General features: G+C 42.7%; 1 protein-coding gene across 7 annotated transcripts in view; it reads right to left on the bottom strand.

The window, feature by feature from the left end:
- The window catches only part of LOC139202278 (myosin IXB), a 55916-nt gene that overhangs the window by 3645 nt on the left and 28116 nt on the right, over positions 1-24155 (bottom strand). For 5 of the 7 annotated variants that reach the window (XM_070831674.1, XM_070831675.1, XM_070831677.1 and 2 more), the window contains exons 5-39: positions 21416-21510; positions 18918-18980; positions 17198-17297; positions 16732-16832; positions 16190-16319; positions 16009-16098; positions 15591-15707; positions 15271-15405; positions 14800-14921; positions 14501-14642; positions 14163-14358; positions 13477-13552; positions 11211-11324; positions 10362-10401; positions 10079-10201; positions 9894-9974; positions 9474-9584; positions 9042-9167; positions 8790-8939; positions 8485-8645; positions 7196-8368; positions 6955-7030; positions 6694-6803; positions 5741-5856; positions 3354-3547; positions 3152-3259; positions 2866-3036; positions 2732-2773; positions 2499-2610; positions 2281-2354; positions 1358-1550; positions 1069-1197; positions 682-787; positions 423-554; positions 153-276 (exon numbers count right to left, since the gene is read on the bottom strand). In XM_070831674.1, the coding sequence (XP_070687775.1) occupies positions 153-276; positions 423-554; positions 682-787; positions 1069-1197; positions 1358-1550; positions 2281-2354; positions 2499-2610; positions 2732-2773; positions 2866-3036; positions 3152-3259; positions 3354-3547; positions 5741-5856; positions 6694-6803; positions 6955-7030; positions 7196-8368; positions 8485-8645; positions 8790-8939; positions 9042-9167; positions 9474-9584; positions 9894-9974; positions 10079-10201; positions 10362-10401; positions 11211-11324; positions 13477-13552; positions 14163-14358; positions 14501-14642; positions 14800-14921; positions 15271-15405; positions 15591-15707; positions 16009-16098; positions 16190-16319; positions 16732-16832; positions 17198-17297; positions 18918-18980; positions 21416-21510 (5133 nt within the window). Of the gene's footprint in view, positions 1-152; positions 277-422; positions 555-681; positions 788-1068; positions 1198-1357; positions 1551-2280; positions 2355-2498; positions 2611-2731; positions 2774-2865; positions 3037-3151; positions 3260-3353; positions 3548-5740; positions 5857-6693; positions 6804-6954; positions 7031-7195; positions 8369-8484; positions 8646-8789; positions 8940-9041; positions 9168-9473; positions 9585-9893; positions 9975-10078; positions 10202-10361; positions 10402-11210; positions 11325-12802; positions 12896-13476; positions 13553-14162; positions 14359-14500; positions 14643-14799; positions 14922-15270; positions 15406-15590; positions 15708-16008; positions 16099-16189; positions 16320-16731; positions 16833-17197; positions 17298-18917; positions 18981-21415; positions 21511-24155 lie in introns of all 7 variants that reach the window. The other 2 variants (XM_070831681.1, XM_070831678.1) reach the window with 2 other exon arrangements.

Raw genomic sequence — 24155 nt, 5'->3', positions numbered from 1 at the left:
TCGATAAGTGACTTTTTGACTGATTAAATGTCCTTAAATCCCAGCTTCAGACTGTTACTCAGTCTGAAATTTCATTTTGTAGCCATGGTATTGATTTGACACTAAACTGAAAAAGGTGATTGAGAGCAGGGAGGGCTTTCTTTTTGTCTTACCGTGTTCTGTCTCTTCAGTTTGAGCTGGTTAACGGCCAGAGCCTCTGCGTACTCCAGCTGCTCGATCTCCTCCATCTTCTCGTTGTAGAGTCTGATCTGCTCATTGATGAGCATCTCTACACAACTACAGAGGAGGAGGGAACTAGATGTCAAACAGTACGAGTATGTGTGCAGATTCACAGCGGCTCACTGTTTATGCATGTGTTATATATGTGATATTGACGATGCACTACAGAGTGAAGGATTAGTTTGTATTGTGAACAGCCTTACGTGGTGGTCTTGGCAACATCCTTCATGCTGAGCAGCGGGTCAGCGCTGTCCGGGCAGCGCAGGATACACGGGGCAAATACTATGGCCAACGAGTTAGGAGACATACGGTTGTGAGCCTCCTCTTTACACACCCTGCAAGAGAATATATCAGATGTTAGCATGCAGTTTGGTTGCACGTATATATAATCCAAGTTGTAACTTAACTGCAGATGAGTGACAAACGGGCCACCACAGGAGGCCACAATGAGTGAATCCCTACCTGACAAGGTGGAAGATGAGTCTCTCCAATGTGTTGAAGTTTGATGTAGGAAGCTCTTCCAGAATTTTGTATATAGTATGAAGCTGCTCCTGCTTCTCTGGCAGTTCTACGAAGAGGAGAACACGCATAATAAATTAAAATCCCATAAATTATAATGAACATTAATAGTCCATTATATTATTGAAAATACGTCCATTTCATTTTTTTTTTTTTTTTTAAATCAAGCCTGAAAAATGCTTTCCATCTTAAATGTCAACTTTTAGTTTCACCTATCTACTAACCATTTAAACACAACACAATTTAGTCAAATCAGAAGCAGATGAGTAAAACACTGAAAGGACTGTTTATTGTAATATGCTGCCCCCTGGTGGGAAATGTCCTCCTCACCCACTGCATGCAGGAAGTCATTGTAATGTGTGAAGGTCATGAGTGGATCTGGTAGCTCCCTCAGCCACTGTTTCACCAGGCCCGTCACTGTGTGGATGGGATAGTCTTCAAGGCAAACCAGGTGGGGGTCTAAACATACATCAATAGAGAAATCGATAAAGGAGCCATGACAAAGTTTTCATTATACATGTTTAACTTAAAAATAAAAAATACAGGGGGAAGTGTTAGAAACAGACAGCTGATAAATAAAAATAAGACAGCTGTAAACGTCAAACTGAAGGTGTCTAACCGCTCTCCAGTCGCTGGTGCAGCTCTTTCATGCGGTTGGCAGAGCCAGACTTGCGGTAGATGCCCTCGGTGTAGAGGCCGTGCATCTCCACATGCTCCAGCATCATCTCCAGCACCATGGGCACTGGGTTCTTGTCACTGACCAGGCGATACACATGCACGCCGAAGTGCTGACCGCCAGACTCCTCTTCGCTCTGTGGACAGACAGCAGCAGACGTCTATTTACTTATTGAGTCCAGTGACCACAGTCGATCTCACACACTCCATGGAAATCACACACTCTTCAACACAATAAGTTTACAGTTGTTAAGTTAAGATGAAAGAAGGTTTTACTCCAGTTTTAACAGGTGACACCTTGTTCTGTGTTAACATGTCATCATGTTGAGAATTTCCTGATAAAATTCTAAAATACTTTTTTAACAACACATTACCACATGGAGCCCTGCACCACTTCTCAGTTAGTTTCTATTCTTCAGCTCTGAGTTCTCTCTCTCTGTTCAGTATAATTTGTCATAGACAGTTACCTCCATCAGTCTTTGGACTCACTTTTTGTTCATACCCTAGAATCTATACAGTAAGTATAATATCTATATCTAAATTTAATATCTATAATTCTACTGATTGAATTTTATTGATTAAAATTTGCTTAACTAAGACTCTTATTGAACCGTAAAAGCATAATTATTTCATCTTTATTAAGATGATGTGCTTTTACAAGCCAATGCTACAATAGTCAGTCATTTATCAGAGAACACAGACAGAAAACTACAAGTGATATTTTTAGACTTGTGAGAAAGTTTGTTGGGGGAAAGGAGGTTTGCTTAAAGTAGGACATCAACTCTACACTGTACAGCGCTCAGCCACACTTCCAACCATGTGTACATCATTAATCGAGGTCTGTGACTTCTAAAAATAAAAACCTACCTTTTTAACAGAGAAGGTGGAGCAGTCAGTGACTATTTTGCAGAGGCACTTCTTGTGACAAACCATTTTACAATCTGTAGATGAGGGGGGAAATGAATTACTGCATGTAGTCATTTCTTTATGTTATGCTGCAAGATGTATTCTTTATATTTAAATACAAATAAGTTTAATAAAACATGAAAGAAGTAAGAGACATTTATTTTGCCGTGTTAACTCACAGCTGCACATGTAGGCCTTCTCCATGCCCCAGATGTAAGAACTGCACTGGTCACATGACTGCATAATGTTGACCTGATAGTTGACGAAAGTATGATCAAGGGGGCTCTCCATCTAACAAGACAGACAGTCAGTAATCAATTAGTAATCACAAACAATATTAAATCACCTTTATTATTGAACTCACCTGAAAACAGATTTAAAAATGTCGTAACTTTCAAGTTTCCATACTTACGCTTTTATCTTTTTTCCTCCTCTTCTTTCTGGCCTTAGCAGGCTGAAAAACACACACAGAGCGTAAGCATGGATACACTGTTTTTCCATATTTGGACTAATTAGACTGAATGATAATCAATCTCAGAGTTTCACCTTTGCAGGCTCAGCCTCCTCCTTCTTCATCTCTCCTCTGATGAAGCCGTCCAGCACAGACTGGAAGAGGTTGACAACAAGTTGGACTTCTCCTTTCTGCTTGTCGCCCGCCAGGTGGATCACTTTGTTCTGGTAGCCTGTCATCAGACCTTTGTAGCCAATGGTGGGTTTCTGGTGAAGTCAGGGAGACAGAACAGAAAATGAGGAAGACGAGTGGTTGGTGAGGAACAACAATATATTATTTTGTGTGTACGTGTGTGTGTGTTTTATGTCCCTGCAGACTCACAGGGAGAGAATACATGGCTTTGATCGTCTCTCTGAACTGCATGGTGGCTGTTACAAAGATGGCCTCTGTGGCTGACAGCGACTTCCCCCTAGAGCGGAAATCATTGACCTATAACGGAACACAAACAAAAAAACGTTTTAGTGCATAAATAAGGTCAAATTATTGGCTGCCATAAGTAAACATCTGGTTGCCTTTCACACACTTGGTTGCCCAGAAACTCATCGAGGTGCCGCAGCTCGTTGGCGTTGGTGATTTCCCGATCCAGGGAGGCGTTCCACTGCTCAGAGACACGCGTGGCGCGACTTATCTTTATGGTGGGGTTGCGGCCTAAACCTTTACCCGCACGGTCTCCATGTGGCTGGGAAAGAGGCCGAGATGGATGCCCGGACACGGGAGCTGAAAGGGAGGGAGAATGTTTTCATACTTAAGTGCTCAAAATAATAGAGTATCTGTTGCAGCAGGAACAGGTGAGTAAATGATTCGCGAACTGCCTCTCTATGTATGTCCTCTCTCAAACTGAGCTCAGAGCTCCAATGCAGAATGTACAGTACCACAGGGGAAACAAAACCCACAGTGACGCTATTCTGCTAGCACTGAGCATGATCCTCCACGGGTCAGTATTTTCTCAGAAAGCAAACAGCAGGATCAGTTAAGGCCTGCAAATAATAGTGATAATACACCTGTGTTTTCTTTCCATTTCTCACTTCATGATGAAAGGTGGACTGCAGCAGCCCAGCAACTGTAGTGCAGATTTTATTGGGCAATCATTGATCTCAATACTTGATCTCAAAATAACCACAAAATATTTTTTTATTGATGATTCTGAGAAAAGACTGATTTACACTCCCCTCCAAAAGTATTGGAACAGTGAGGCCAGTTCCTTTATTTTTGCTGTAGACTGAAAACATTTGGGTTTGACATCAAAAGATGAATATGAGACAAGAGATCAACATTTCAGCTTTTATTTCCAGGTATTTACATCTGGATCTGATACACAACTTAGAAGATAACATTATTTGTAACGGAACACCAAATTTTTAGGCGAGCAAAAGTATTGGAACAGATAGACATAAAACACATTAACGTGAAAAGACTTAATATTTAGTTGCAAATCCTTTGCTTGCAATAACTGCATCAAGCCTGTGACTCACTGACATCACCAAACTTTTGCATTCTGCTTTTGTGATGCTTTTCCAGGCTTTCACCGCAGCCTCTTTCAGTTGTGGTTTGTTTTGGGGGGTTTCTCCCTTCAGTCTGCTCTTTAGCAGGTAAAATGCTCTACAGGGTTGAAGTCTGGAGATAGACTGGAGCCAGTCTAAAACCTCCCACTTCTTGCCCCTGATGAACTCCTCGTTGTTTTGGCAGTGTGTTTTGAATCATTATCTTGCTGCACCATAAAGGATCAGTTTGGTAGCATCTTTCTTTAAATTGGCAGACAAAATGTCTCTGTAGACTTCTGAGTTCATTTTGCTGCTGCCATCATGTGTTACATCATCAATGAAGATGAATGAGCCCATCCCAGAAGAAGCCATGCAAGCCCAAGCCATGACATGACCTCCACTGTGTTTCACAGATGAGCTTGTATGCTTGGGATCATGAGCAGATCCTCTCTTTCTCCAAACTTTAGCCTTTCCATCACTTTGGTAAAGGTTCATCTTTGTCTCATCAGTCCATAAAACTTTGTCCCAGAATTTTTAGGCTTGTCTCTGGACTTTTTGGCAAATCCCAGCCTGGCCTTCCTATTCTTCTTGGTAATGAGTGGTTTGCATTTTCTGGTGTGGCCTCTGTACTTTTGTTCATGAAGTCTTCTGCGAACAGTAGACTGTGACACCTTCTCTCCTGCTCTCTGGAGGTTGATGCTGATGTCAACAGTTGTTTTAGAGTCTTTCTTTACAGCTCTCACAATGTCTCTGTCATCAACTCGAGCTGTTTTCCTTGGTCTACCCGTTCAACCAGTGGTTTCTTTCTTCTTCAGGACATTCCAAATGGTTGTACTGGCTATGGCCAATGTTTGTGCAATGACTCTGATTGATTTTCCATCTTCTCTCAGCTTCACAATTGCTTGTTTTTCACCCACGGACAGCTCTCTGGTTTTCTTGTTGGTTACACCTCTAACTATAAATGCAGTCTGCACAGGCAAAACCCAAATCTGAAACTGAACGTAGACATTCAGCGCTATTTATTGTTTGAATAATCAATGTAACAGGACACACCAGGGCAACAAAACACACCTGTCAGTCACATGTTCCAATACTTTTGCTCACATGAAAAATGGGTGGGTTCAAACAAAAGGTGCTAACTTCTAAGTTGTGTATCAGATCCAGATGTAAATACCTGGAAATAAAAGCTGAAATGTTGATCTCTTGTCTCATATTCATCTTTTGATGTCAAACCCAAATGTTTTCAGTCTACAGCAAAAATAAAGGAATTGGCCTCACTGCTCCAATACTTTTGGAGGGGAGTGTATATAAGCTTTGGGCAAGTGGCACCCAAAAAAAAAATCAAAAAGGAATAAAGTCAGAGTAAATCCTCCAAGTCTGAAACTTAACAAGGAAAGACAGGCTGAACAGTCCCATTTGTATTATTTACCTTCCCCTCCTGTTGGCCGCTCACTGAGAATCTGAGCAAGTGTCAACTCTCCGTTGTCTGGAGTATGAGCCTCTTTTGGTCGTTTCTTCAAAATCTTGCTGAAGAAACCGCCTGACCTGCGGGGCACAGAAAACACAAGCTCTAAGGACAATTCACAAATTCACAAAAGTAAAACTGTTGTGTGACTCTAAAATGACTTAGAGTAGTAGACTGATGTTCACGCTGAAGATGGTCTGGATCACTAAGTCATATCTCACAACTCACTAATTTCTAGCAGCAGGAAGGTTTGCTTTGGGGTGCTTGATCATGTGCCTGTTTATAACTGCCTGGATTGTTTCTTGGCAACAGGCAAAACAGATTATTTAAGTAAATAAAGAAGATACCATCCAAAAAATACCATCAAAACTAATTGTTTTGTGAGAGAGTCTGTTTTTTAAGCGCCACATATTCAAGTTCTGCTCCAGCAGTGTCACTATAGAAACAATGCAACTAATAAAAGTCTGGCTCAGTAAAGTGTACATTTCTGGCATATAAAACCCTTTCAGAGTAAATTAAGTTATCAGGAATTTCCAGCTGTGAACGTGCAATACCACACAAGGAGATGAGGACAGTTTGATTACACAAGGCAAAGAGTTTTCCCATGAACAGTCAACTCAAGCAAACATTGTCAAGAGTTGAAAAGAGCTGAAATTCAGGAGGATTCACAGTGAGAGGGTTTTCCTTTTAATGCCTTTGTCTTAGCAGCGTATTATACTACAGATTCTCTCTTAACTGTTACTACTGACAAAGTCACCTACTGGACACACTGTTCTGCATGTCATCCATCTAAATCATGTCATTGTCATACAAAAGTTTAGCTCAAAATGTTTTTCCTTCACGTTAAACAGCAACCCACTCTCACTATGATCATACCACTCATCTACAGCCCAGTACAGTGCAGTGCTGTGCCGTACCTGTCTGGTGTGGATGGGATAGGTGGTGCCGAGTCAATGCCATCTTGGTGTTTCCTTCTGAATGAGCTTCCCTTTGAGCCATCGCCATGGCTGTCTGAGGGGGAAATCATCTGCAGAACAGAAAACACAAAGTGATGAAGTATGTGCATAATAAGTAACAGAGCAGACAGATTTTTACAATATAAAATCTCAGTTGTCAAAAGTTTATATTTCACTTCCAAACACATAATTTTCCATTAAACAGATGAACATTGAAAATACCTCTCTGGCTGAAATAGCACTGGCTCCTTCAGAACATGGAGACAGACTGTCGATTGATGAGGAGGCTGTTTCATTTCTGCAGAAACGCAGACAGAAAAATAAAAATATGAATCAATTTATGAAATGCTACAAGCGTTTTAGCACTGACAACTGAGATGTTGTCATCTGGTGAGATGTACAGTAAGTTGCCAATGGAGTCAATACACAAGAATAGAGTATAAGACCAGAACAGAGGACGTACAGCAACGGCTTTTTCCTCCTTTCCTCCCTGTTGTGAGCTGAAGGAGGGCTGGTGCTTTCAGGGAGTTCTCCATCACTCCTCCTCCCCCTCCACTTTTCGGGCTTCTCCTTAATTGCCCCAGGACGGCGTTGCAGGTTTACTGCTCCGGCGATCTCACCTAGACCGTTTCTCTCGGGCATAGTGTCAGCAGGATGCAGGGATAACGTAGAGGGACGGACAGGACCTGCTGACTGAGGAGAAGCTTTTGCCTCCTTCTTCCCTCCTTTGTCTTCCTTCATTTTCCAGGCCACAAAGGTGTACTGGTCCAGCTCCTTGCTGTCTGCCCGCTCCTTCAGCTTAGAGGCCTCCTGGCTTTTGCTCTTCGGCTGAGATGTTTGATCCTTGCTGCTGCCTGAGGAAGAGGCTCGTTCAGTCTCTCTCTGGTTGTGCTCCAGCCCTCTTCGTCTCCTCTGCTCTCTCTTCTCCTGGCTTCTGGATGACTGGGCCTTGTTAGTGGCTGGAGGACGTACTTTCTTTTGTTCAGCATTGGAAGGTGTGTCACTGAGAGCCTGCTTATCTGGCCCTTCAGCTGGGAATGTGGGTGTAAGTGCGCTAGAGGTTACCCCATCAGAAGGCAGAGCAGGTTTTGAATCTGACAGTTCTAGTGTTTGGGTCTCCAAATCCTCTTCTTCTTCCTCATTCAGCTGGGGTCCAGCCTCAGCCACAGTACCGTTGGTCTTCAAATCAAGCTCCTCATCCTCCAGCTCTTCGTCCTTGCTCTGTTCCTCCTCTGTATGCAAGCTTGTATTAACCTCTCCGTCCTCCTCTCCTCTCTCCTCCTCTGTCTCCTGGACAGGGAGGTTGTCATCCAGCATCTCCTCTGTGACCAGCTCTATATCCGGATCCTCTCTTGTTTGAGGCTCACTTGCCTCCGCTTCCTCCTTCTCTTTCTGTGCTTCCCGCTCTTTCCTGGCTGCCTCTTTTTCCTCTGCTCTCCTCCTTGCTTCCTCCTCTTCTGCCTTTCTCCTCGCTTCATCTTCTTCCTCCATCCTCCTCCTTTCTTCTTCCTCCTCTGCTCTTCTCCTTGCCTCCTCCTCTTCTTCCCTCCTCCTTCTCTCCTCTTCCTCTGCCCTCTTCTGTGCTTCCTTTTCCTCCTCCTCCTTTTGCTGTTTCTCCTCGCGTATGGATTGGCACCTGTAGACAAATCATAAATATGACCGCTCAAACACATTTTAAAAAATGTTTTTAGAACTTAACATGTTCATCTCTGGTTCAGCTGACTTGTTTTTCAAGTTTCTCTGTGTTGTTACCTTTTGCGTGCCGAGTGTCCTCTGACCAGGGCTTGTATCTTGGTAGCGCCCTGTCTTTTCCGGTTGTTCTCTAATCTCTGTCTGTGGCCTCTCCACACAGCCTGGATCAGAGTGGCTGCCTGTCGCCTTTGCTCCTCTTTGCAGTACCTGCGCCATGAACGCTATGCAGGGGAAAAAGGATCAGGACGTGTCAGTACTATATTTAAACTCCCTCCTAAACATTAATAGTAATAATAGCAACATGGCAATTTAAGCGAATATACTGACATGATAGTCCTGAAGATAACTGTTGTTTCTGAGTTTACCTGAATCAAGATGGCTGCCCGCCTCATGTCCAGAAACTCTTCCCTCTGCAGACGAGCTTTGAACCAGCGCTGAATGAAGATGATCTTTCGCATTACATCCTTATGCAGCATGTCCTGCAGCTGCTGTCGCTCCAGCTCCTTCAAGAACACCTGAAGAGATAGAGAGCATACCAGAATCAGAATGTATATGCACAGAAGAGAATAGGAAAGGAGGTTTAAAAGGTGTACTAAAAGAATGAAACTCTAGTATACCTTAGTTTTGCCTATCTGGTACGTGGTGGGGTCCAGGCCCATCTTCTTCTCAAGCAGCACTGAGATGTCCTCTTTAGAGGCGGTGGTGTTCTTTGGCAACAAAACCCTGAACTGCTCTATGAATTCCTGCAGCGACAAGACAACAAAGATAAGACTTATGTGAATGAAAGGTGAGTGAAAGATGAGAGGTCAACACCTAGTAAATCATATTCAACAGTACATATTTGACATACATGTCATCATCAACAATATGTATCATTACGGCACAGTGAGGGATGATATTCATATATCAACATATTCATGTCTAAGGTGTTGCCTGGAATTATATTCTCACCAGTTTCTATTCAACATCAAAATATTGTATCTCCAGTGCCTGTTTTGACACTATATTGGTGAGATTGGTGTGAGATTATCGCACAGACTTTACAGTACCTGGAATGTGTATTTGGCCCCATAGCCTGACCTCCTGATTCGAACGGTTTCCAGCATTCCTGTGTATCGCAGCTGCTGAACCACCAAGGCCTCATCCAGAAACATCTCCTTCTGCTCATACACAAGGACATAAGAAGAACATTCAGTTACTCTCTTACCATTTAAATGGTAAATGGTCTGTATTTGTATAGCGCCTTTCTAGTTATTTCAACTACTCAAAGCGCTTTACATGACATCCTCATTCACCCATTCACAGATTAGATTCTCATATTTATCAATGATGATTTCTGTTTGCTAGAGTTTTGCTTCATAGAGTTACATGAAAAGTGATTGCCCTGCATCAGTTTACACTCAGTACACCTCAGTATTCATTACAGACAAAGGATTTGAACAGATATTAAAGAACAATGACAGTCTTACCTTTTCAGCATTGGAGCGTATACAACGAATGAAGAAAGGCTCGGCTCTGTTCAGAGTCTCCAGGAGTTTAGTCAGAGAGGTCTGAAAAAAACAAGAAAAGGGGTTTTCTGAATGTTCAGGACTACTGCTGGAGGGTTTGTCTGGTTTCTGTGTACTACGCACAGTACTGTTATACGTGGTGTTACCTGGAACTGGGCACTGATGCTTGGGGGCTTCTTCTTCTTGTGCAGGTGGAGCAGAGACTTGGTGGTACGATCGTGCAGTGTCAGTCTCACAATAAACTTCAGAGTCCGAGAATCCAGCAAATTCTGCACAGCAGCAGTTCAGTGAGTTAATTGCCTTCTTCTACTCAATCAATATGGTTCAATTGAATTGAATCAGATCAAATGAGTAATTTTCCATTACTTAACAGTATATTCCCTCCATCTGCCCCTAAACTTGGGTTCTAAGGTCTTTACTCAGGTTTACCTTGGGGATGACCTGCCTCTGTTTGGTGCTCTTATTTTTCCTGTAAAAGAAGGGACAAAAAAAGATAGAGGGTGAGATAGAGGGACTGAAGCATTAAAGGAGAAAAGAGCTTGGAATAGGTAGTGGATGGAGTGCATCAAGCCGGGTTAGTACGGACTTCTTCATGCTCTGTCAGTCAGTGATGAAATCAAGGGTTGCCACCTGGAAGACGGGATGAATAACGAGCAGAGACAAGGCATAAATGGATGAGAGGGTGAGGATGACAGACAGGATGAGGAGGGAGTTTGCTGCAGGAGATGGGATGTAACTCAGGACAACAGAGACTCACCATACACAGACAGAAATGCTCTTTTCCTAACATCACTACATATAGGGCCCTAAATCTATGTTCAAGTCCTCTCTGACTGCAGATCTTGCTGTAAATTCTATCATGCTGCAAGGCCACTCAGACATATTTTCACAAGATGCTCCAAAGACCTCACATGCCAGTAGAGGCGTCCGACAATGTTCATGCAACAAAGGTAATTAAGGCATTTCAGCTTTAGCCTTTAATAAAACTAGACAGTATCTACAAACAGAGCTAATAATGTAATAATGTATCATGTCAGCTGATGACGCGTGTGTTTGATGTTTTTTATTAGATCAGATCATAAGACTTAAGGACTCATTGAGAAAAGTGGCCATAGTAGCTATAACTACCTATGGCTGGTTACGTTAAACTGAGCCGAACATGGCTGGTCAGAATGAGTTAAGATGGTCTGTACGTTTAAAAGGAACATGTTCTGCCCGAGTCAACTAGACTGGACTGATCTGGAGAAGAGCTGATGCCAGGTCTGTCTGCAGACTCACTGGAGGACGTGTCGAGGGAAGCGGAGGCGTCCCCAGGACTGCAGCAGCTTGCGAGGGTCCTCACCATCCAACTGCAAGTTCTTAATGGAGCTGATGATCTCTGCATGCATGTCTCTAATCACACCGAATATACACACACACATACCCAAAGTGAATAGGGAAAGAAGGGGGGAGTACGGGGAGCAGGAGAAGGGAGGGGGAAAAAAAAGACAAAAGGAGGAAGGAAAGGAAAAAAAACGTGAAGTGGGGCGTGGTAGAACACCACTGTTTGGACACCTTAGAAGAAAACACACCACTGCAGTTACCCAAGACAAAAAACACACAGTGCAGGATGGCTGGGGGTCTGATAATCAAGAGGAACTTCATGCTCTGCTCATCCATGAAGAATAACCCTGAGAATGCATTCTCTCTCTGTTCACGTTTATGTGCATGAAAACCACAAGACACACTAGACCACCCAACCATGCTGCTATATCCCTTTTAAGAACAGAAAAATAGACACACAAACACGCACACAGAAGACAGATTGGGGCATGTAGGGGTTGTATTCACACCAATATCTTTGCCACTGTGGTAGTTAACATGCAGAGCTGACGTTCAGCGTGGTTGGCCGTCTGTTTCCATGCTGGGGTTGTTACTGGCTGTGTGACTGTAAGTTGTTACTGGTGAGGCTGTTGGATCTATGGTCCTTTAATTGGGACTGGTGTTACACTGGATGCTGGATCCTGTGAGGTTAATATTGATCTTTTCTGTGTCCCAGAGCTAGTCCATGCAATTCTTTTCTATACTTACCATGACTGAGCATGAAAACAGAGGCCAGGCAGTGAAGGAATGGGCAAATATATGATGAAATGAGTCACAGTGAACCTGACTTCTACACCTCAGTGTTTGCAGATCTGGTATGGGATGGATGATTTAATAATGTGCCGGCAGGATCAAGTCATTTTTGGTGTGTAACAAAACCAACCCAGTAACTTTAGATCTGAAAGCAGGAGGTATAAGGTCAAGAGTCAGAGGGCCCAACAATCCAAAAATATTCTTCATGGTTTGTTTCCATTCTGAGAAAGCTCTCCCAATTCTTTTTGTCTATTTAACTTGGGGCCTCTGTACGTGTATGAATACATGTGTGCCTCCAAAGCTCCAAAGTTGATGTAAGTAATCCGGGTGGCTAATCAGAGTAGGCCAGTACAAACACCTTCCTGTGCTCTATAGCAAGAATAATAAATGTGAGGAAAGGGGAGAGATTATCACAGCTACAGAAAAAGATGGGGATTACGGTAAGGGAAGCGAGGGAACGAAAGGGCAACTTTGTTATACTGTATTATATTGGTGTATAGAACTTCCTCTGCTGGATACATGTTCACAGAGGAAGACAACATTTGACAAGTCAGAACTTCTTTGATAAAACCCATTGCTACACTGGTATGGACTCAACCACATTAACTAGCTAAAAGAAGATTCAGATTTTTTTTTAGATGGGGGCAGACTCAGAAATGGAGCAAACCAGTATCTACTACCTAAAACAAAACACATTTCCTTCCTGGATGGCCTCATGTCTTCATTCCTTTCTCCTGTCCACCAAAATCACTTACTTCTTACTCTCATAGCTAGCAAAGATGTCTTCAAAGGCCTCTAGAGGGCGCTCCTCTGAGTGATCAAAGTAGAAATCGAGCATAGAGGCTCGTCTGTGGAGGGGAGAGGGAGAGGAGAGAACCGCACACACCAGGGTCACCAAAAGGTGGAGAGGATATGGGTGAATGAAATGAGGTGAAGGAGGATTCACCTGTCAGGGTGATGCCAAAAGGTGTGTTTTTGTAAGTTTTTATGGATTCAGTTTTGATAAGTTACGGTGACTCAGCTGAACAGTTTATGTCTCTGACATTGTCCTTCCTCATCTCATGCAACACCACAGGATTAATGTGAAGGTGCACAGTTCACCAACCATTTTTAACATTTCCGTCACCTTCAACAAGGAGCATCAAACTGGAGATATGTTGCTGTGTAGTTTATAAGTGGAGAAAAGGCTGCAGCTTCATGAAGGCTGCATATTACATTGATCCTATTTAAAATAATCAGTCTGTGTTTCATGAAAAGAAAATAACAGAGGTAAGCATAAAGTAAACAAGACTGGCAGTCTGCCCCACGTCCACAGGTGCTATAACAGACAGACTCCTCCAAAGGAAACGGTTAGAAAACCAGTCAAACACAACAATGGTCAAATGAGACAGGTTTCATAGTTTAATATTCAATTATGTGCATTACTTACTTGTACATTCTGTCTATTGGGGCATTTGATCGCTGAAGCTCTCCTAAAGGAGTTCTGGAGATTGGACGGACAACACCTAAAAATAAAACCATGAACACTCAATTAATACGCATGACAGCAAGTAAAACAATGTATTTATATGAACAGGCTTTTAAGTGGAATTAAGCCCAATCAGAGTCATGACTGCAGCGTTTTTTGTTGTTTTGATTTTTTAATCTTAACTTAATTTAATCTTGTTAATCCACATTAAAAGGCTCCTACGTCAATGGGCTACGTGTGAGAGCACCAAAAAAGTCTGGAGGATTGAGAATTGGACGTAAAATCAGTCAAACCCTTTTAAAGCTTCATGTTTCTCCACATTCCTCTGTGTGCTGACATGAAAGGCTAATTACAGAGCTGAGAAGTTGTGGTACAAGCCGCACAAGTGGAGTCAAGACAGTGTATAACACTGTGTAAATCTACCTACCTATAATGAAATCACTGTACTTTAGTTTTTAATCAACATTACCTTCACAACAATTCTGACTGATAACGACTTGAAACAAGAATAATAGTCTATTAGCATTAGCAACAAGTCATATAAATCAGATAGTGGCAGCATATCACTATCACATATCACCTACAAGAAACTATGCTAAGAAAGACTTTTAAGTGATTAGGTCACCTGCGTTACACTAATAAAGTACCTGAAGTTTTAGCAGCCCAGGAGCGGCCAGCTTCGTTGAAAGCAGCAATCCCTCTAATGGTGGCGCGCAGGATCCCCCACCGAAACATGGCCACCGGGTCCATGCCGATGAGCTGCCGTACGTATGCACGGTCACTGCTGCGCAACAACGCCACAATGTCTGGACGCATGTGGTCTGTGTTCTTCTCCCGGAAATCCTGGTGAGGTGATATACCGAGAACATGACAAATGACACCATCAACATCAAACAAATGGTCTAGGTCATATTCAAGTGTAACCAAATACAATTCAAACCCTTCCGCTGATGTTACCTGAAGTCTTCTCTGTGTGTCTACTTACCTTGATTTGATATTTGACTTTCCCAGCAAAGTGTTGAATGACAAAGGCTGGCTCCATGACTGGTGTGGGGACAAAGTATTTGTTCCCCTGGTGCTGCTGCTTGAATTTGGCTAATAATGTTTCATCTGTGGCATGAGGAAAGCTGGAGCACAGGTACAGAGAAAGGGAAAGAGGAAAGAAGGACGAATGGAGATGAGAGAAATTAATGAAGAACTCAACTGAATCAGAACAAACGTCATTCCTACTCGCAGCCATAAAACATGATTCAAAGAGTGTAAATCATCTGTAGCTGCTCTTACTTGCTCTCCTCATCCAGCAGGTAGAGCAGGCCGGTGGGTTTCTTGCTGATGAGGTGGATACAGCCCACATTGTCTGTGTAGTCGATGTTGTGCCAGGTGATTCCCTCTGCTTGGTACTCATCCTGGATGAGGTGGAACAAGATACTCTGGTGAATGAGCTCACTGGTGAAATCAAATCATCTAATATCCCTGTTTGACTAAATACCTAAACATTTAGTTCGTATTCTTGTCATCAACCTGAACTCTGCAGGATAAATTCTAATCTAGCACAATCTGGAACACAACTCCCTTAAGAGATCAGAAACTGCTTGGATGAGTCACTGTTTAAACAGCCATTATTATATATGTAACACCGAGCAGAGAGGAGAGTCGCAAGTGTGAATCACAGGATAGAAATTCTTCTGGTGGTGTGTTGTTCAGTTTGTCATGTAAACAGACTCGGGGAGCAGCAAACGAAACAAGACCACTCACCTGCTCCAGATTGAAGATGTGGTGGTTGAAATAATACTGCAGCTGCTCGTTTGCATAGTTGATGCAGAACTGCTCAAAGCTGTTGGTCTGGAAGTCCTCAAAGCCAAAAATGTCCAGGACGCCAATGGACAAGCACTGGAAAATAAGATCACGAATACATGAACACTAAAGAGGACCAAGAACGGGAATGTATAGCAATCACCATCCCAAAAATATCTATTTATAGCACTTAATGATGTAATGTGTTTTTCTGTCACATGAAAATGACTGAATTTTAGACTGTTGTTGTGCTGTTGTGTGTGTGAGTGTTTGTCTCTCACTGGGACAGATTCCTCCATATCTTTCTTGTTAAGCAGTGCATGATTGATGCGTAGGACGATCCAGTCAAACAAGGCGCTGTACAGAGATTTGGCCATGGAGTCTCTGGCTGTTATAGCCTGATAGGACAGGATTGTGACAAAAACAGAAGCAAAGGTGCAATTTCATATTGTGCTTTGGAACCAGATTATATAAAAACAAGAATCTGATGATAGCAAACTTAAACAAATAAAAAGAACAGATGAAAGGAGTACAATAAAGTTAAACATTACAAACTGACAGGGAGAAGAGATCTACTCTGCTTATAGGTGTGGTATCCATAAAAAAGCAGAAAGGCACACACAAAGCCATCAATTACTGCAGTTGGACACTATTACAGTGATGACAGGTTGCAGAGATGTTTCCCTGGCAGGTGCCTACCTCAGAGTGGCTGTAAGGGAGGATCAGCTTGTCGTTGACAGTCACTGTTTTCCTCTTTGTCAGCGCCTCAACCAGTAGCTCCTCTTTAACCTGAGAGGAAACCCACACAGGTTAATGCTGATGGTCCTGAACAGCTCCCCGGACACATATGGAGTCCCACAGAAACAAACACATGTGTTACCTTTAGCAGGTCAGAGAGCGTAGCCAGGACCTCTGGAGGTCCCACATCCAAGCCCTCGTCTCGGCCTGTCGACTTCCTCCTGTAGGTCACGTTGCCCAGATACAAGATAGCCGAAAGCACAGAAAAGATCCTGTAACACAGTCCCAAAAATTGCATAAACGGAAAGCAGCAACAACAATACAGTCTTATGACAAATGCAGGAACAATGCTACATATACGGTTCCTCAGTCTGTTCTATGTTCAATATCTAGGAAACTGAATGGAGGCATTGTGTGGAGCTCCATCTGCACACTGTCTCTAATAAACCGCTACATTAGTTAAATACAGATATTGTTGTGCTGCTGGAGCTCTAAAAAGTCTTTTTGCTGTAATTTATATTTTTGGTAATGTGACGCAATGCTTAGACCAAAATAACCTCAGTTTCCAGGAAAAATACTTGAGGATGTGCTCTCAACATAATCCCTTCAACATTTTTAGAATAATTTTATGGCTCTTTCCTGCATTACACAAACTATATTGAACATGTTCGCTGATCCACTTACTGTTTCTTGGTGGCAGAAAGGAAGCCAACCATCTCCATTGCCTGCTGCAGCCTTTCAAAATCATGATGCAGGTCTTCCTCATCTTCTATTTTAAAGTTTTGCTGCAAGGAAAGACAGAAGGTTAGTAGGGATGTATAAAGGTGAGAAAAGGACAGCAAAAGCACAAAATGGGCACACAAGCAGGTAAAGAGCAGAGGTGAATGAAAAGGATGGCGAGCACAGAGGGGAATAAAAACGAGCGAGAGAACAAAGACTGCTTCATTGACATGCAGGACACGTGTGCGCAGCAAACTGGGAGTGTATACAGCAGCTTATTCAGGAGGTTGACAATCTTGTGAATGGAGGTCCCACTCACACTGAGTTACAGTGCCACCTTGAAGGTCAAATCATATACGGCGGGCTGTTTATATCAAATGGACAGACTATAAACTGCTGGAAGTGATGTGACAGGGGAGCAGTACTGTACCTGCTTGAGGTAGAAGTAGTCTTCAGGCGGCAGCAACTTGAACTCCTTCCTCTCCTCCTCTGAAGCTCCCAACAACAGGTAGTAAAACACGTGGTAGTTCCTGGAAAAACAACACAGATTGATCTTAAAGCCTGTACAACACTTTCACCACATTATTACTCCAAGAATATTTTCTTTACACTAGTGCAATGATTAATCAGTTCTAATGTGCATCCACAATTTGTTTTAATATCTGGTGAGCGGTTATCAGTGAGTATATGCTTCATGTTTATGGTCATAAATAAAGGGTATTTTAGGTAATAAACCAAGAGTAAACACATTGTAAAAGCTAACAGAAAGAAGGCAATGTCTATCGGTTTTCCACCCCTGCTATCAGTGGGCATGAAGGTAGTTAGGCGGCTAGGCTTTGTTGTAAAAGTACATGGGAGTAATGAGTTTCCACATTTATCACTAAGAAACAATGACATCATACCGTGGAGTCACTCCCTGACTAGACAGAGAAGATGCACTGTTAATTCACAGTACACTGTGCAGGCTGCTAGAAGCCTGAAGGTTTAAGAGGTGGGCTTGTCAGTGGAAGCTGACTACACTTTCCAAAACTAGCTGGCAAAACCTGTTCAGGAAACATGAATGAGTAACATTTTTTCCCTCTTAAAACAGTTTGTTTTTAAACAAGGCATCAACTGCTTTAACTGAGCTGCTCAGTGGTAGGTTGTGGTTTTACAGACTAAGCCCTGTGTGTGCTTCTGTGTATCTTTATCTATATGAATCTAAAAAAAGTAGGTAGTAGAAGAATAAGTCAAAAGAATAAAAGAAAAAACATGACTTGTGTAGTTACAAAAAGCCTTGCTGTGTCAAAAACAGTTAAGTCATTACCACTTCACGGCTTAAGTTTTGTTATATGTAGAGTTAAAAAGGAAACTATTCTTATTTAAGTTAGGTTTTTAGTTGGTTTCACTGATGTAAACACTTTAAACGGGGAGTAATCAAAATGTGTCAGTCTCTTCTTTTGACTCATTCATTAGTAATCTGAATTACTCCGACTGAAATGACAGTGGAGGATTTGCTCCTAACACTCTGACTGTATTTCTCAATGACCAATGCCCAAATATTTGCTTGTGTATTAGTCATCCAAGTAGCTACAGACCGACAGTCTAGTTGGTAGTGAATGTCACAGTGAGTAACAAAGAATTGCATGATGTGAAGGAAGAGTGAGCGAAGACATGGTGAGTGAGGATGTCTTTCTCAGAACAAACAGACAGGAACGTTTCCTTTCTCATTTGTCTGTATAGCAACAGTTCTCACATACACCTGAGTTACAAGAAGTCACATTAAAATTAGGCAAAAACAAACCATCAATATGATCCATTTAGGCTATATTCAAAGTGTGAGCCCTAGCCAGTGTCCACACTCTACAGTATATGTTCACTTTGATGTTAGTAGACATTATTCACTTCACTATGAACACAAAGCTAATGCTAATATTAGCCTAACATAAGTACATAACCAAGCATTTAGGTGGCTAATATATAGTGCTCAGTGTCTGAATATGTGAGTACATATAAGTGGGAGTGTAAGTGTTTAGGCAGATGGACAGACTAAAGACTGGAGTCTCAGCTGAACTTCATATCCAACCATCAGAGACTCCCCTTGTTTGTACAGAGAGCCCCATGAAGGTCAGTGGGGGTGAAGGGTCAAGACCCCTCCTGCCCCTCCTCACCTCTCGTTCTTCTCTCTGGAGACCAGGCGAGACTTCTCCAAGAGATACTTCTCCACCACAGCCCTGAAAGACAGAGGGAAAGAGAGGGGGAGGGGTGTAGAAGAGGACAAGAAGAAGAAGGAAGAAGAAAAAAGGGGAAGAAAAACAATGAGGATGAATCACTAAATATGAAAGGTCACTGAGCTCTGTCCGTGTGTGTGTGTCTGTGTGTTTTCAGGTCATATGTGAAAGTGGGCTGGTAATAAATAATGAGGGGAGGAACAGGCGGGGAAGTGAGGGCAGATGGTCGGAACAATCAAAGCATTAACAAAGCACTGAAGATGAATGCATCGTGGTACATCACACGCACGACATAGCAACACACACATGACAACAACTCTGGTAATAATTCATTTTATCTTATTCTATAGTATAGCCAGACGGAGGAGGCTGCTGCAGGGATAGTGGTATCCTTTTAGATCACTGCAGTCATGAGATATGCCATTGTAAAAGCAGTGGTATTTACCCACTACACCAGGCCAAGGCCATAAAGTTGTTTAAATCAGATTTTATAAGCCAGATTTTTTTTTCTATAGCCAGGAAAAAACAACACTGACGCCAGCCCCCATGACACACTAAGAATAGAGCTGTGCTGTGAGAAACACAGTTGTGTCCATCTGCTAAAACTGCAGCCACAAGTTCATACATCTACTATGTTTTTGACAGCACACAGCCTTGTGTTGCACCCTGACTAAGTGACAGAGATTAGTCTGTCCCTTGAACCAGTTCTGACTACTTCTAGGCACTGCACAGAGGTGTCACCTGTGTTTAAGGCATAGATGAAACATATATGTGTTTGTACAGAAATGCTGGTCCATGTGGGCTTTTACTGGTTAATGCTGATTCTGCAAAAACTTAAGCAGACGTCCCCCAAGATCAAAACTCCATGTACAGGAGTTCAGGTCCATGTTTTTGTGCATGTGAGAGTAATTTGTTACAGTGAACCTGTTGTATACCTGAACCCGTTTCAGGATCAGTTCCAGTATAGGCTGCAATTGGACAATACCTCACATTGACTCTCTTTTTCGTAATATATACATATATACATGCAGGGGGTTGTGGGCACTGAGGCATGATGATAAATGAATCTAAAGGGCCATCACAGGAGAAAATCTGAGAATGCTACCTAAAAGTTAGATTGAGGTATTGTCTGTTGACGAGCTGATCTAATAGAAAACAGTAAACGTCTGCAGGTATGTTGACAGGAGCCCCTTCAGAAGAGTACAGAGGAGCCGCCTGACATGCTGGCAATACAGTACATCTGTCTGCATACATAGAGGGACTACAGGGGTAAGAAGTCTCACAACACAATACACAGCACATGTTAGCCATCAGACATGTTTCACTGACACACCACCTCCTTTTCACACCTCCTCTTAAGTGTGTGTTCCTTTTGATCGTTCTGCTCTATCTCGCTCAGATCCCAGTGAGGAAGGATTAGAAGGACTGAGACCCACACAGACAGAGAGAGAGCATAAAAATATCCCGCCTGTCAGTTAGTCAGTCCGCTCAGAAAGCAGAGCAGAGCGGAACAGCAGCCTTCCCTTTGTTAATCTCCTCCATTGACTGTGTGAATGGCTGCCACTGGAGATGGAGAGATAGACAGGCAGCCTTTGTTGGGTCCACAGAGCAGAGCCGTGGTGGAGTCCAACACTCCAACACTTTACGGATGTGGAGCAGAAGGCTACACTAGCACGTATGGTGATGGTAATTCATACAAAGTGTTTTAGTTTATAATAGTCATAATTCTTTTTTAGCATTTCCTTGTCAAAGAGGGTTCACTTTATAGCACAGAGAAGCATCAGCCAACTAAAATCATCACTCCTGATTGGATTACAGACCCTTCTCAGGGTAAGCCATTCAGTAGAGCATGATGAGATCTGGTGCCATTAGGGGATAATCAGGTTGGGGACTGCAACTGTCGCCACAGGCATTTGCACGTTTCAAATAAAATGTTATTTCTAGCATGAAACTTTTGCATAAACCCCAGCTTTAGAAATCTCATTTTGTTGGGCCCCAGTCTGAACATTGCATTGAATATTCGCTGCACCCTTTAGTCTTTTTTGAGACCCTGTATTGAGCAGCTGTTCCCCTCTGGTGATGAGGAAGTGACATGACTGATCAGATTTTGATGCAGCTAACCAGAGTCTGACTGCTGAGAAAAAGGAAGGACTTGCTAGTGGTTGAAAGTTTCAGTCTACACACACTTCACAGAGGAGGATCCACATGACCAGCCGTAAAAAAAAAAAGAGGAAGATATTAGACTATAGAGGTAGAAGAGGTGAGAGGACTCTGATGAACAGCTATAGGGGGAGGACACAGAACACAAAAACAATCATCTTAATGTTCCTGCAAAATTGTTTGACCTAACTTTGAGTGAGGCCTTGTTGAGAGTGGTTTGTTGTGAAGAGACACACAAACAAAAATACACACACATTTACCCCTTGTTGTTTACTCACCCTCTGACCACTCCACTCTCCAGGTAGTTAACCTGGATGAATTTACCAAAGCGGCTGGAGTTGTTGTTGTGGGCTGTCTTGGCGTTCCCGAAAGCCTGACAGGGACAACAAGAGAAGACAGAAACAAGAAGAAGACAAGTATAAGAGTATGAAGACATGCAGCAGACTCTTCAATCAATCAACTTCTCAAGATCAAGGCAACATCACTATAGACGTGTTTCTTCTCAATTTGTCTTGATCTTTTCATCAAATTCCAAACATTGAGAGGAAGACCAAATGAAAGCTTCACTGTTTGCAATTTTTAACAATATCAGGCTGATTAATAGACTGAAGGCTGAAGACACACTGGCCCATTTCATTGTTGCAATGACTAGAGCCCCCAAGTTTTGAAAATCTCTTTCTGCCCATTGACCTCTGTTGAGATCCAAACCTTATATGGAGGTGCTATTGGGTGTAACACAATCTGGGAGTGTACCTTCAAGCAAGCTCAGCTATCAGCACCCTCACTGAGGTCAACAACAACAACAACAAATCACCATGACAACAAAGAAACTAGATAGTCAGTGGGGTTAAATTTTGTTTTTAAACAGCAGCTGAAACTGCAGAAAGGGGTGGGACTGTTAGTGTGCCAGTGTGTTTGTGTGTGTGTGCGCACACACATACTTGTGTGTTTGTGTATGTTAGGGGTCTTAGGAGGGGGTGAGCATCTGTAGCTCATTGCCCCCTCTTGCTCTCCTCTCATTCTCCTCCCATCCATCTCTTTCTTTTCTCTCCTCCTCTCCTTTCCTCCTTTAAGACCTCTGCCTCACTGCCTCTTGTTCACTGTGTGTGTGTGTGTGTGTGTGTGTGTGTGTGTGTGTATCAGAGAGTAAAGCAGAGAGAGCAGAGGTCAGTGATGATAAATGAGGTTGGGATGGCCATTCTGTATGGCAGTGTCAGACTAGAAACAGAAAATGAGAGGACCAGGGTTTCTCCAGGCCTCAGGCTGATGCTAACCCAGCCAGGGATACACAGAGCCCAGCAACCAGGCCCAGCTGAGGGGCCCTGTTTATTGCATTGATACGGTCACAGAATAGCATTCTCTTTTGCTCCATGATGCACATGCTCACATGGTTACAGATAGACCGCAACACACACACATACACACACTCAACAAAAGACCACTGCAGGGGCAGTTTACTCAGTGCATGCTAAATAGGAGCCACATTGTGTCTTCCAAAGCAGTTGCAGGGTGAATTTGATACAGTGGTGTTGGGGCTGATTAGTGTTAGGGGGCACACAAACACACACACACTCCTACTATATATTTGTATTAAAAATGTTGACAAAATAAAAGTAGTAAACATTTTAATATTCCTTAGAATGAACCAATGACCTATTTTCATTTCTGGGGCTCAACTTGACCTGCTTGTCTTCTATTAGCTCTTTTCTTGTATTGCTAAAACTTTTCCTCTCTTTTTACCGATTTTGCACAAATATAATTGTAGTTGCTTTTTTCAGTGCATTAATACCATCTAGCCAAAATGTGATTTAAGAATAATTTTGACACCTGAGGGAAGTATGGGGTAAGAGTTGTTGCTTGTTGAGGGATGACGAAATAGGCGCTCAGTTGTCTCTTGTCTGTGACCAGTTATCCATATTCAGTCTAATCTAGACTTGCTCAGACAAGGCACCTACCCCCAGCTCGCTCACTTTCTCTCTCCTAGTGTGTACAGATGCATGTTTAGTATGCCAATATATAATGTGTAAAATTGCGGCAGCCTTTCTTCACTGGTTTCTCATGTTTACAGAGTACAATGCCATCCCTACTGTTCCAGGGTTCAGTGCTGCCCACTGTGCCCAGTACTGTTCTGATCACCCCCACTCCACAGCCAACCGCACAAAACCCTGGGAAATTTCTGCAAAGCCCAGGCCACTGCACCATGGAGGGAATGCTAAACATGTCACAGCATCTTTCCTATTTGAACTTGCCCATGAGCAGACGATCTGATTGGCTGGAACGCTCAGCAGGTATGGGGAAGTGGACCGATGGCTTGCCAAACCATGTCCGTGAAAAAACGTGGTCTAATCTGCATTCTTACGAAATAGGGGCTGCTCTCAAGGAGTTTATGGGGGGAGAGACGGAGAGAGAGTGAGAGAGAGTGAAACAAAGACAGACAGAGAGAGAAGGGGGGCTCAGCCTGCAGTGTGCAAATATTTGCATGTTATCCAGTGATAATTTCATTCATTTCATGATGTACAACGTCATCTTAATCTATTCCTCTATGTGGTGAGAGGTTTTCTCTGGCAGTCCGCTCCCTTGTACATTTTCACTTTAACAGAGCCAGACCTACGCGTCTGAAATTCTCACATCCCCATTCAGCCCCCCACAAAACACACACACACACACACACACACACATACACACACACACACACACCGGGGGAGTGTCTCTCAAACAGTGCAGTTTGTGAGTTGTTCGTCTCAATGGGGCAGAGACGAGAAAGTACAAATTACATACTTTAAAAAGCATTAGATATTACGTTTAGTATAAACTTGCACAAACATGAACTCCCAAAAAATAAAAAATAAATAAATAAAAAATGGCATGAAATGGTCTGATGCTGGTAAACACTTCACAATGTCATCCTCTCTCTATTTGTTAAACCATGCACCTGGTAATCTTTTTGACACAGATGCAAGGTCTCTATTGACAGTCCTGTTATTCCTTGCTAAGAAATGCATATTACTGCGATGGTCG

This window comes from Pempheris klunzingeri, chromosome 6, assembly GCF_042242105.1.
Source record: "Pempheris klunzingeri isolate RE-2024b chromosome 6, fPemKlu1.hap1, whole genome shotgun sequence".
Lineage (NCBI taxonomy): Eukaryota > Metazoa > Chordata > Actinopteri > Acropomatiformes > Pempheridae > Pempheris > Pempheris klunzingeri.
This window is presented reverse-complemented; position numbering and strand designations above follow the sequence as displayed.